Raw genomic sequence first — 13,226 nt, 5'->3', positions numbered from 1 at the left:
CTTTGTTATAGTTTGTATGTTTTAAGACCATTTTAATACCAAAAGGAGATGTGGCATTACTTTAACAGAAAAAATTTATCTTCAGTTATGACTATATTTCAATGATAATTTAAAGATATTATTGTCTAACTCAAAACCCTGGAGGTTTTTTTCTTTAGTGGTGTCACCACCTACCCCTAAACCCTTCTGTATATCTAGTTAAGTACCACTTGTGTGTATCTCCATTGCTATTTAGTTTAGGCTCTCAATTTTCTCTTCCTTCTCCTGTTCTTTTCTTTCCTCCCCATCTCAGTTTAAAACAATATATGTACATAGTTTAAAATGTCGAACAACCTGTAAACGCTTCAGATGACTTAACCACAGTTTTTTAAAGAATGCTTACTTGTACACGTGTATGTGCTGTTATCAAACAATCAGTTTTCACCATTTTCTAATAGTGTTCAATCTTGGTGGTTGAGGATTTTTTGCTCTTTCACAGCTACCTCTTCCCTTTAAGTAGTCCCCAATATAATTATTCCAATTTTTGGTTAAGTCCATATTTAATGTTTTCATTATGATGATCATAATAAATATTGTTAATTAATGCATGGTAATATGCTGTTATACATAGAATAGCTATAAAAGGATATATTACATTTTACTCATTTTTTTCTTTTTTCCAACGATTAATGCTTTTTATGTTTTCTCATTTACTAAGTTTTATTAAAATCTGTAGTCAAATCTTCCTATATCCTTCAGTAGCTTCTCAATTCAGTTTTCCACACAGTAAAACTTGTGAGGTAATCTACATGTATATAATTCTTTAAAATCATTTTTTATTTGGTATCTCAAAGACATCCCTCCTAAAGTTCTGTTTTCTGATCTACTTTGGATTGGTTGTTGTCTAGGCCTACTGAGCTTCTATTGTCCTGGAACTGTTCGGTGGTGAATGCCCTGTATCATGTGTCATTCTCTTTCTTGATTAAGTCTAATATTTTGGTAGATGTTGTAGAAGCTTCCCAAGAAAGCATGTATGTAAAAAGTAAATCTTATGTGATGTTTCTGATCTTTGTACTTAATGCTTGATGAAATATTCAGCTGGGTATAGAATTCTAGATTAAAAAAATTTTGGTAAGACTTTTAAAAACATTTATTCTACGTCTTGTAGCGTATGTTCTTATTTTGATCTTTTATGTAAAACCTGTTTCTTTCTTCTTCCTCCCCCCAGCTCTTCCTGACTTGATATTCTCTTAAATTCTGTTGTTCTAAAACTTCATGCTATGGCTTGGTGTAACTTTTTCTTGATCATTTCTTGATCATAACTTGATAGGTACTAGTGGGGCCTTTAAAAAAATTTAAAATTATATATTTAACCAAATATATCTCAATATTGTCATTTCAATTTGTAATCTTTGTTGAAAAATGTTAAACTCAATCTTTGCACACTTTTTTTTTAAATAAAATTTTACCGATTAATCATACTAAATAAGTTTTGAGGGCACATCTTTACCTCTATGTGTATATAAACCTCATCTTACCCACCACCAGAGTTCTAGTGCCATTCCCACTATCAGGTTGGCATCCTCTATCTTTTCCATCCCCCTCTCCACCTTTCCTTCCCATCCCTTTCTGGTAACCACTCTTATTTTTCACTGAGTCTAAGAGTTACTTTTGTTGTAATTTGCTAGTTTGTTTACTTTGTATACTTATATTCCATAGATGAAAGAAACCATCCAGTAATTGTCTTTCACTTTCTGACTTACATCACTTAGCATAATCACTGCAGGTTTCTTCCATGTTGTCAGAAAAGACAAGATTTTATCTTTTTAAAAATACCTTGGCAATATTCCATTTGATATGTATACCATACTTTCTTTAGCCAATCATCCATTAATAGGCATTGGTTTTGGCTGTTTCCATTTCTTAACTATTCTGAGTAATGCTGCTATCAACATAGGGGTACATACATCTCTTTGAATTAGTGTTTTCATATTCTTTAGATAAATACTTGGGAAAAGTATTGCTGGATCACATGGTTGTTATTATTTTTAGGTTTTTAGGAATATCCATACTATTTTCTATAGGGATTACACCAGTATGTTCCCACAACAGTGAACAAGAATTTCTTTTTTGCCACACCCATGCCAACTCATATTATTTTGATATAGACCATTCTCACATCTATGAGATCTCATCATAGTTTTGATTTGCATTTCCAAGTGAAGTTGAGCATTTTTTTCATGTGCCTGTTAGCCATCTGTATATCTTCTTTGCAGAAACGTCTGTTTAAATTCTCTTTTTTTTTTTTTGGATAGTAAGTCCTTGTCAGATATATTATGAACAAATATCATCTCCCACTTACTTTTTCTATGTGTTTTATGGATTCAAGTCTTATACCAAGTTATACCATTGTTGAGTTAATTTTTGTGTGTAGTGTTAAATAGTGATCTAGGTTTCTTTTTCCTTTTTCTTTTTCTTGCATGTGACTGTCCACTTTTCCTAGCACTTTTTGTTGAAGAGACTTCCTTTTTCTACAGTATGGTTATGATTCTTTTGTCATAAATTAACTGCTTGTACATGTGGTCATTTACTTCTGAACTTTCAATTTATTCCATTGGTCTGTGTGTCTTGATTTTGTTCCAGTACCATTGTGTTTTGATAAGTAACATTTTATAGTGTAAGTTGATATTTACACTGTATGATTTAAGCTAACGCTTCCATTTTCCTTCCTTTTTCCCCTCAAGATTGCTTGCTTGCTTGGGATCTTTGTGGTTCCACACAAATTTTAGAATTGTTTGTTCTATTTTCTTGAAAAATGCCATTGGAATTTGATAGGGATTGCATTGAACCTAAACTGTTATAGGTAGTATGGCCATTTAAAAATGTTTATTCTTTTAATCCATGGGCTTAGACTGTCTATTTTTGTGTGTGTGTGTCATCTGTTTCTTTCAGCATTGTCTTACAGGTCTAGTGCATAGGTCTTTCACCTTTTTAGTTACATTTGCTCTGAAGGTTCTTTGTCTTTTTTGATGTGATTGTAAGTGACATTTTCTTAATTTCTCTTTTCTCTGATTATTTACATATGGAAATGAAACCAACTTTTGTATATTGATTTTGTACCCTGCCACTTTACTGTATTCACTTCTTTTAGTGGTAGTTTGGTGGAGTCTTTAGGATATTCTATGTATATTATTATGTCATCTACAAATGATGATAGTCATTTTTCTTTTACAATTTGGATTCTTTTTATATCTTTTTCTTTCCTAATTGCTCTGGCTAGGACTTCCTAAACTATTTTGGAACACTAGTGATGAAAATGGATGTCCTTGTTTTTTTCCTGATCTTAGGGGACAAACTTTTAAGTTTTTCATCACTGAGTATGATGTTTGCTGTAGGTATGTCATAAATGGCCTTTATTATGTTGAAGTGTGTTTCTTTTATTTCCATTTTATTGAGGGTTTTTATCATAAATGAGTGTTAAATTTTGCCAAAGCTTTTGATAGTGTCTGTTAATAGCATTAAAAAATATATTGTACTCTTTTTATTGTTGTAACAATGGTTTACAACATTATGCATGAATTGAGGGTGTAGGTTCATACCGTATCATATGTATGGCACAACACCATGTCCACTGCCAAAATACCCATAACCCTTTACCACAGTCTGTTGGGTCTCCTTCCCTACTTGCTCCCCTCCTACTAGCCTCCTTCCCTTGTAACCTCAGTTTTGCAGTCAGATATCTAGGGTTTGTTTTCACTTTGATTTCTGTTTATTAGTCAATTTGTCTATGTTGAACCATCTTGAACCCTGGGAGAATTCCACTTGGTCATAATAAATGATTCTCTTAAAGTGTTTTTGGATTGACTTGCTACGATTTCTTGAGAATTTTTGCATTTGTGTTCTTCAGGGATATTAGTCTATAGTTTTCTTTTTTAAAATCAAATTTAAGTTGATCTAGCAATCATTTACGTAACTGTGATTTTGGTAGTAAAACTACGCACTTCCATATATGCACATGCTTCTTCACTCACTCTCCACTGAGGCTCCAGTGCCAATACCCTATCTTCTCCCCTTCTCTTCCTCCTCTCCTCCTTTTTTCCCATCATCTGCTCTGATATCTACTACAATACAGTTTTCTTTTTTTGTATTGTTCTTCTCTCTTTCCATATCAGGATACTGGCCTTGTAAAATGTGTTTAGAAGTCTTCCGCATGGGTCCAGAGATTTACATCCTCCAGTCTAAGAAATTTTCTTGTGTTATTTCTTTGATAACTTACTTTAGCTTTTTCTTTTTGTAATTTTTAATGTTATAACTTGAAATAGATTTTCTAACAACCATATGTTCTCTTTTCTCTTTAGTTTGTGTGTGGGGGGGGTGCAGGGGGAGTGGGTGGGTGGGTGGTTGTACACTAGAGTATGTTTTTCTCAGATAATTTGTTTTTCCTTTCTTGGTTCTATGTCTGAAATAGTTTTTTTTTTTTTTTTAACTGAACTAAAAAGCTTTGACTGTTATGCTTTCCATACCCTTGTTTTCTGAATATTATTCTAACATTCGTGTTTGCTATTTCTATAGATGCTCATTTTATCTTTAATGTTTTTCATGTCTTCTGTTTTCTTTCTTTTCCTTAGGGTCTTTATTTATTTTATTGGATTTTGATATGAAAGGCAGTTTTTCTAAAATTTCTAGTGCTTGTTTTAAAGTTTGGTCAGAACTTCTAGACTGATGATAATTACTTGATGTTCTTTGGTCTGTGTCTTCAGATGTGAAATGTCTAATTTCTCTTGAATAAATAAGCTTCACTTTATTTTCGTGTTTTAGTGTAGCACTTCATCCTTGCTTAGCTTTGTGCTTGGCATTCCTGAATCTGGTTCATTTTTCCAGTGTATCTCCCACCTGTTACCTCTTATTCTTAGTTTATCTCCTATTTGTTAAGGTCGGGTGTGTGTGTTTCAGATCATAGCTAGGTATTTTCCTCTTTGTAGATATAATCATATTCCAGGCATCTGACTATAACTCACTTTGCATGTTTCCAGAATTTTTTAGTCACTATTGTCAGCCATTATCTTTTTGTCTGTTTCTCTCTGTCCATCTGTCTGTCTGTCTCTCTATCAATCTATCTAAATTTACTAATTATATCTTGGAGAAGAAATTCTGAGTTTCTTAGTGTTGCCACCATGCACTAACTACAAATATCAATTCAGAAATTGCTATTCAAATCATTAAAATAGAACTTAAATATCATACTACATATTCCCAAAAAACATATTTTTCTCTTTTGAAAATAAGGTTTACTTCTCTACTTTTGAAAATTAGATAATTCAAAAATGGCAGAACTCTTTATGGAATGTGAAGAAGAAGAACTGGAACCATGGCAGAAGAAAGTAAAAGAGGTTGAAGATGATGATGATGATGAGCCAATCTTTGTTGGGGAAATAACAAGTTCAAAACCAGCAATTTCAAGTAAGCATTTATCATAGTGAAAACAAGTTTTATAAGATACTGCTTCTAAAGGGAAAACTTACAAACTCTGTTATAGATACTTTCCTTTTTCCTCTGTTAAGACGGTCTGGAGGAGATTGGAATAATTTGAAGATAAGAGTAGTGATCTGGTTGGGGACATGAGGGAGGAGGTAAGAGATTAAAATATCAGCTGTCAGAGGAAGAAATGGATAAGATTATTTGGTGACACTGGAGGTCTTTTGAGACTGGAAATCATGATTTTTAGTGGAACTAACTAACCTATTTAATGTTTGTTCATTTTTCTTTTTTTCTCACTTAAACCCTGAAGTCAAGAAAAGGAAGAATTTAGAATACTTGCTTAAAATGTCAGAATACACTAAATAAGTTTGTTAATTCTAAATTGGGGTTCTCATATCTAGGTTACTGCCTAATTATAGTGTTGTCCATAGCTGATTACAAAATGTTTTGGCAAGGAATGATTGTAAGTTTCTGACCTGTGTACTAATTGGGGCGGCAGCCCTAACTATCCCTTCTCCAGCAACATATGTTTATATTCATGAAAGAAGGGCATTGTCTAACAGTCACTGTCTGAAGCAGTTAACACTTAAATCTTTATGACTTTCTATCAGAACATCTTGTACGTGTATTTGTGGATTATTAGATAACAGAGTAATTGTATTTGACATTGTTAAAATGTTAAAGCAAAGGTACCTATACACTTCCTAAAATGGCCGCTAAAAAAGGTAATAAAAGTGCATACGTAGAAGTAATGTATAAAATCGGGGCCTCCCTGGTGGCACAAGGGGTTAAGCACTGCACTATGAAGCAATCTGCAGCCTCTGCAGCATGAGTTTGATTCCCGACTAGCCAGGGAGCAACATGGCGCAGCAGACCTCTCCTGACTCACCTGCTGCTCCCCTCAGCAGTGTATTTCAGTCAATCTGCCTGTTCTGTTCCCTACTCTGTCTCTGGTTAATCCTCTTACCCGCCGCATCTCTGGCCTGTACCCCAGCTCTTGTATGCATAAATAAATAAAATTTTTTTTTTTTAAAGATTTTATTTATATAAGCACTGGGTACAGTCAGAAGCGTGGGAGGGTGAGAGAATTCACCAGAGCCAGAGCAGGGAACAGAACAGGCAGACTGACGAAATACACTGCTGAGAGGAGCAGCGGGCCTGGCAGGAGAGGTCTCGTGCCATGTGGGACCCTTGCTGGCGGCCGGGGATCGAACTGGTGCTGCAGAGGCTGCGGGCAGCTTCACAGCCCAGAGCTCAACTGCTGTGCCACCAGGGGAGGCCCAAATAAATAAAATCTTAAAAAAAAAAAAAAGAAGTAATGTATAAAATCAGGGGAGATTTATTTATTAATCCTTTTTTCCGGCTTTTGGATTTTGAGTTATAGTTAGAAAGTTTGTTTTTATTCTGTTAGAAATTTAAGACTGGTAATCTTGCTTCTTTTGTTCCCTTAGTAGATGAAGATATATTTGTTTAAAATTAACTATTCTGAAATAAGTAAAACATATACACCTTTCAAGAATCTGTTTACTTGTTTTTAATTAATGATTTTATTATCTTAATGTATATTTCATTCAAACAATGAAATTTAAAAATAAATATACTTTTTTTTTACAGATATTTTGAACAGAGTAAATCCCAGCTCATATTCAAGGGGAATAAAGAATGGTGCACTCAGTCGAGGTACAACATTATTATACTATTTTAACTTTAAATATTTTTATGTAATTGATTATATAGAAATGCAATTTATTTTTAATTTTAAAAATTAAAAATGTGTAATTTTAAAATACAGGTATTACTGCTGCATTCAAGTCTACAAGTCAGCACTACACGAACCCAACATCCAATCCAGTGACTGCCTCGCCAGTAAATTTTCATCCTGAATCTAGATCTTCAGATAGTTCTGTTATTGTTCAGCCTTTGTCTAAACCTGTAAGTGTTTTGAAACTACACAGTCAGTTGAGGGATACATTGGATATTATTTATCAATATCAGCAATACTTAGTTAAAAATCTGGACTATCATGGATTGTTATCCAGTAGAAGCATAATTCACTTTAGCAAATGTCACCATCTTTATGATAGGGCAACCAGTACTCAAAATAATAACTGTAGGAACTAAATAGCCAGACTTTTCATAAATCAGATAATATTCTTAAATAGGCACACTATTGAAAACTGCTATCAAAATAGGAATAAAGGTATAATCAATAATGAATATTGCATAATGACAAACTGTTTAAGATTATAAACAATGTGAACCAAATGTTCTTCATTCTTAACTGGGAAAATTATAGCTTTTAATTCTGGATATATAATTTAATTCATAGTTAAAAAAATAATGGTAATAGTTAATATTTATTGAGCTGTTAATGTGTAAATCTTTGTGCTAAATCTTATAAATAGGTTAATCTCATTTAATTCTTAAATATCCCTGTGAAATTGACAATATTATTATCCCTGTTTCATAGTTGAGGGAAGAGGCTCACAGAGGTTAAACAATTCACTCAAAGTCACGTAACTGGGAGATGATAGATCAGGATATTTACGTCAGGATATTTATAAGTACATACATACACAATATGTATATATACACACACATGCATGTTGTATATAAATATGTACTTAAAAAATGGAAATAATACCTTATTGCAACAGTTTTCAAAGTATAGTCTTAAAGTCCTTGGGCTTTCCAAATCAATACTTGTCATGATAAAACACACTGTTTGCTCTTTTTTTTTTTTTAAAGATTTATTTTATTTATACAAGAGCCGGGGTACAGGCCAGATGCACGAGAGGGAGAGAGGATTCACCAGAGACAGAGTAGGGAACAGAACAGGCAGACTGATGAAATACACTGCTGAGGGGAGCAGCGGGCGAGACAGGAGAGGTCTGCTTGCCATGTGGGTTGCTCCGAGGCCGGCTGGGGATCGAACCGGCGCTGCATAGGCTGCGGACAGCTTCACAGTGCTGCACTCAACCGCCTGTGCCACCAGGGAGGCCCCTGTTTGCTCTTTTCAGTGTGTTAACATTTTCATTGATGATGCACAGGCAGTAGAGGGTAAAGTACTGGTGTCTTTGTATGAATCAAGACAGTGGTACCAAGTTGTACTAGTAGTTTTTGTACTGGTTATCACCATGCACTCACAATAAAAAAATTTCAGTCATAATTTCCCTAAGTATTAAAACAACAATTTTGTTAATGCTCTACCCCTGTATATGTATTCTTAAAATTTTTATTTTGTATGCATAAAGTATATCTCTATCTGAAATGTGATGGTTATCTTGAAAAAGCACTTATGTGATTGAATTGTGATCCAAACTACCTGCTCTTTTAAAAATAGAAGACCATTTTTACTTGAAAGAATGATGATAAACTACAGTATATTATTTAAATGTAGCAGTATTACCATGAACTCAGTGATTTAATAACACACATGTATTATTTCATATTTCTGTGGTTCATAGTTAGGGCATGACTCCTCTGCTTCAGGGTCTCACAAGGTGAGAGTCAAGTTGTAGCTCCAAGGTTGCAATCTCATCTAAAGCTTTACTGGGAAAATATCTGCTTCCGAGTTCACACGATTATTGTCAGCATTCAGTTACTTAAAAGTTGTCAGATTGACCATCTCAGTACAGTCACATGTAACTTACTGATGTTTTAGTCAATAATAGAACACATATTATTACAATATTCCTAATAGCTAGCATAGGTCTGTAGTAGACTATACTATATAGGTTTATGTAATTGCACTGTACGATATTCACACAATGGCAAATAACCTAACAATACATTTCTCAGTAAGTATCCCTGTTGTTGTATGACATACTGTATCTTACTTGATCCTGCAAGATGGGTCTTTCCAACGTGGTTGCTTGCTTCCTCATAGCCATCAGATGAGAGAGAATCCTTAGGAAGATGGCATTACAATATTATATAAGGTAATGAGTGCACAAAATCATGCATACCCTGTCACCTTTGCTGTATTCTGGTTGGAAGCAGGTCACAGGTCTTACCTCTACTCAAAGGTAGAAAATCATCTAAGACTTGAATACTTGGTGATAGGCATTATGGAGGCCATTTTAAAATATGTCAACCACACAATGAACTTTTCATTCTTGATTATTTGGCAGACATTTCTTCAAAATTGAACAAAATCTACATGTCACTTAAAGGAAAGAAACATAATATTTCTGTTATTAATAAAATTGGAGATTTCATATAAAAATTAGAATGTTTGAAAATGTGTATCCTACCATGATCTTGAAAGCGTCCCCATATTTAAAGATTTTTCAGGTGCATGGTCATATTAATAAATATGACTGTGATTTTATATAATGAAATCTTTCAGCATTTGGAAGATTTGCATAATTTAAAGGAACCACTGTTTTCCTAATAACTAATGCATGATATTACAAAACCATGCATGGATAAAAGATCTATTCAAAATGTAAAATAGACCAATAGATTTTTTTTAATTTTATTTTTATATTCCCCATACAATTGCAACCCCCTTAGTTTGACCCCAATCTCTCCTTTCCCCTACCTCCTTCCCATAGTGTGTCTCTGGTTCATAGTTGTTGATTTTAGACCAATAGATTTTAATGTAACAAAGTACAAAAAGTTTAGTGATATGAAATCAGATTCTACATTAAAACATTTAACATGAACTGTTGAGTTTTGGTGTAGTATCAAAGAAATATATCCATAGTTATACTAAATTGCTATTAAAATGCTCCCTGTTTCAACTGCTTATCTTTTTTTTTTTAAGATTTCTTTATTTATGCATACAAGCCAGAGGTGCAGGGGGTGAGAGGATTCACCAGAGATGGAGTGAGGAACAGAACAGGCAGACTGACTGAAATAGACCACTGAGGGGAGCAGCAGGCGAGACAGGAGAGGTCTGCTGCATCATGTGGGTTGCTCCCTGTCTGGGGATCGAACTCATGCTGCAGAGGCTGTGGATAGCTTCACAGTGCTGTATTTAACCCCTTATGCCATCAGGGAGGCCCCTCAACTGCTTATCTTTATGAAGTCAGATTTTCTTCTATTTTTCAACTGAAACAATCTGCCCTAAAGACTGAGAGCATAAGCAGATACAAAACTACAGCACTTTTTATTAAACTGGACATTTATGGTTCACAAAAATGTGAAATTGCCACTCTTAACTAATATTTTGTTTGCAAGATAGTCATTTTTCATAAAACTGTTATTTTATGTTAATCTGTAATGGGTTTATTGTTATTTTAAAATAAATAAATAAAAATTTAAAAATTTCTCTGTTTTACTTTCTAATATGATGAATATCAATAGATAAAGCCCACATAAATCAAGAGAAAGGTCCTTAGTAATATTTAAATGTGTAAAGAGGTCTTGAAACCAAAGAAAGTACCAAAGCAAAAAATATACTCAAAATGTAAAGATTCTTTGTTATTAGTTGGAGTCAAATTAATGTGGTGGTTTTCTCATGCTTATCATAAGCTGTTTGGCATTGGTCTCAGAGTAATAGTAACTTTTCCTTAAAATGTTTGTTATTTTGACAGTAAGGGAAACAACTACCAAAGTCCCTATTGATTTTATAAATTTCCAAGTTCAAAACCAGAATTGATAAAAATACTTTTAATATAAATAATACAGTTTTAAAATATATCACATTGTATTACTATAAGGTAATCAACATGTCTGTTAGTACTAAATATTAATATTTTGAGGTGGTATCTTTTATACAAGAGTTATCCTTAAATTTGCTTAAAAATGACAAGGAAAGCTACAGCCTTTTAAATCTATTGTTAAATAATCTCCCACTTGTGTCTCGAAGGTATATCAATAGATCTTTAAAAAATAAGAGTACTTTGGGTGAACACTCTTGATCTTTTCCTGTGGTGTAAGAAGCTTAAAGTAATAATTAATAGTGATGTGAATCAGTAGTTTAAAAAATTTAGATAGAAAAAAAACTTTAGATAGAAGCAAGAGACTTGAACACTGATTATGCCTTATTCTAACTTCTCTGAACCTCATTTTCTCCATTTCTAAAATGAAAAATTTTACCTAGACCACTAACTAAACCTTAAATCCTAGGGTTTGACAGGCTATTTCTGTTTTCAGAAGATGGAGAGCAATGTGAAGATTCTTTGCTATTATTTGAAATCATATTAGCTGAGTGATTCTCTCATGCTTACAATAAACTGGCATTGGTGGGAAAGAAAACTGGAGAAAGGAACTTCGTTATTTAATGCAGTTTGATAGATAAAAATCTTTCTTACATTGGACCCAGGGAGAGAAAAAATGACAAAGGGAGGGATTGTGTCTTTAGTGTTACAAAAGTTAGAAATTAGAACTTTTTCTAACTCAATGTTTTATTTCCGTGGGTATCATTTTTAATCAAAACATCTTGATTGGTGGTTTCTAATCTCTAGACAGTTTTTAAGGAGAGATTTTGTCAATTGGTCCAGGTGAGTTCTGGAAATAACATTTTAAAATACTCTCCATGTGACTTTAATGTCCAAAGTTAGGAAAAACAAATGTATTCTGGAATGTATTGGAAGTCCTATTTAAGGCACTTCATTTTGAATTTTGGAAGCTATTGATTTAGATAAGTTATAATTATAGTTTTTCAGTTTATCATGTTTTGTGTATATGTTTACTCTTCATGGAATATTTCTATACCTCATTATCTCATGATGTTCATGTTGGCAGGGATGTATTATTATCAGTTACAAAGTCAGTGTGATATAGCTTTAGACATGTGTTCTAATTATAGTGCCGTTAATAACAATCAGACTGTTTTGGGAATTTTATGTAACTACACCTAGCCTTAGTTTACTTATTTGTAAAATGGGGCATGAATTAGGTTTTTATTAGTACTGTTGTGACAGCTACTTGAATTAATACATATAGGTACTATGAAGTGCAAGTACATTTAGAACAGTGCCTACTATTTCAATTTGAAAGTTAGTAACTTAAAGCTCAGAAGAAACTTGCCCAAGGTTGTATAGTTAAATAAATGTACAGGTCTTCTGAATCCCAGTCTGGTACTATTCTACCTTACTGTTATATTTGATATTTTTCTGAACTGTTTTGTCAGACATTAAAAAATGCCTGCTGGAGAATTATTTTAATTATTCAACAAATAATTATTTAACTGTTATTATTTAATTACTTGTTGAATAAGGCATTCCTACTCTGAAATTTTTTTTTAAAGATTTATTTATTTATGCATACAAGAACTGGTGTGTAAGCCAGAGGTGCAGGACGGTGAGAGAATTCACCAGAGAGAGTAGGGAGCAGAACAGGCAGATCTACTGAAATACACTGCTGAGGGGAGCAGCTGTTGAGATAGGAGAGGACTGCCACCCCTTATGGGTAGCCTCCTGGCCGGCCGGGGATTGAACTTATGCTGCAGTGGCTGACGATAGCTTGATGGCACTGTCTTTAACCCCTGTGCTTCCAAGGAGGCCTCTTTCTGAAATTTTGATGCTTGACTAACCAGAGTTGTTAACATGAAAGTGTTAAACAGTATTTTGTTGTTTTGTTAAAGAACTATTTTGGAAAATACAAGTGATTATTTTCTATTTTTTTAAGTGCAAATATTTGGAGAAAATATTTTGAAGTAAAAAGATCATACAGCATTACTGATTTTTTTATATTCTACATTAAAATTCAAATGCAGAAAACTGCCTGTTAGGCCTCAAATTAGGCCTCAGATTCTATGAGTGGTTTGGGCTCCTTCAATACCTGTTTTCATAACTTCTTAATTGGCTATGTAAACA

General features: G+C 33.4%; 1 protein-coding gene across 7 annotated transcripts in view; it reads left to right on the top strand.

Annotated features, from left to right (window-relative positions):
* ZNF280D (zinc finger protein 280D) overlaps positions 1–13,226 on the top strand; it is a 111,927-nt gene that overhangs the window by 24,436 nt on the left and 74,265 nt on the right. For all 7 annotated transcript variants that reach the window (XM_054701764.1, XM_037502553.2, XM_054701774.1 and 4 more), the window contains 3 exons: positions 5,293–5,439; positions 7,072–7,137; positions 7,250–7,389. In XM_054701764.1, the coding sequence (XP_054557739.1) occupies positions 5,293–5,439; positions 7,072–7,137; positions 7,250–7,389 (353 nt within the window). The remainder of the gene's footprint in view (positions 1–5,292; positions 5,440–7,071; positions 7,138–7,249; positions 7,390–13,226) is intronic.

This window comes from Talpa occidentalis, unplaced genomic scaffold (assembly GCF_014898055.3).
Source record: "Talpa occidentalis isolate TD23 unplaced genomic scaffold, MPIMG_talOcc4v2.1 talOcc4.11, whole genome shotgun sequence".
Lineage (NCBI taxonomy): Eukaryota > Metazoa > Chordata > Mammalia > Eulipotyphla > Talpidae > Talpa > Talpa occidentalis.
This window is presented reverse-complemented; position numbering and strand designations above follow the sequence as displayed.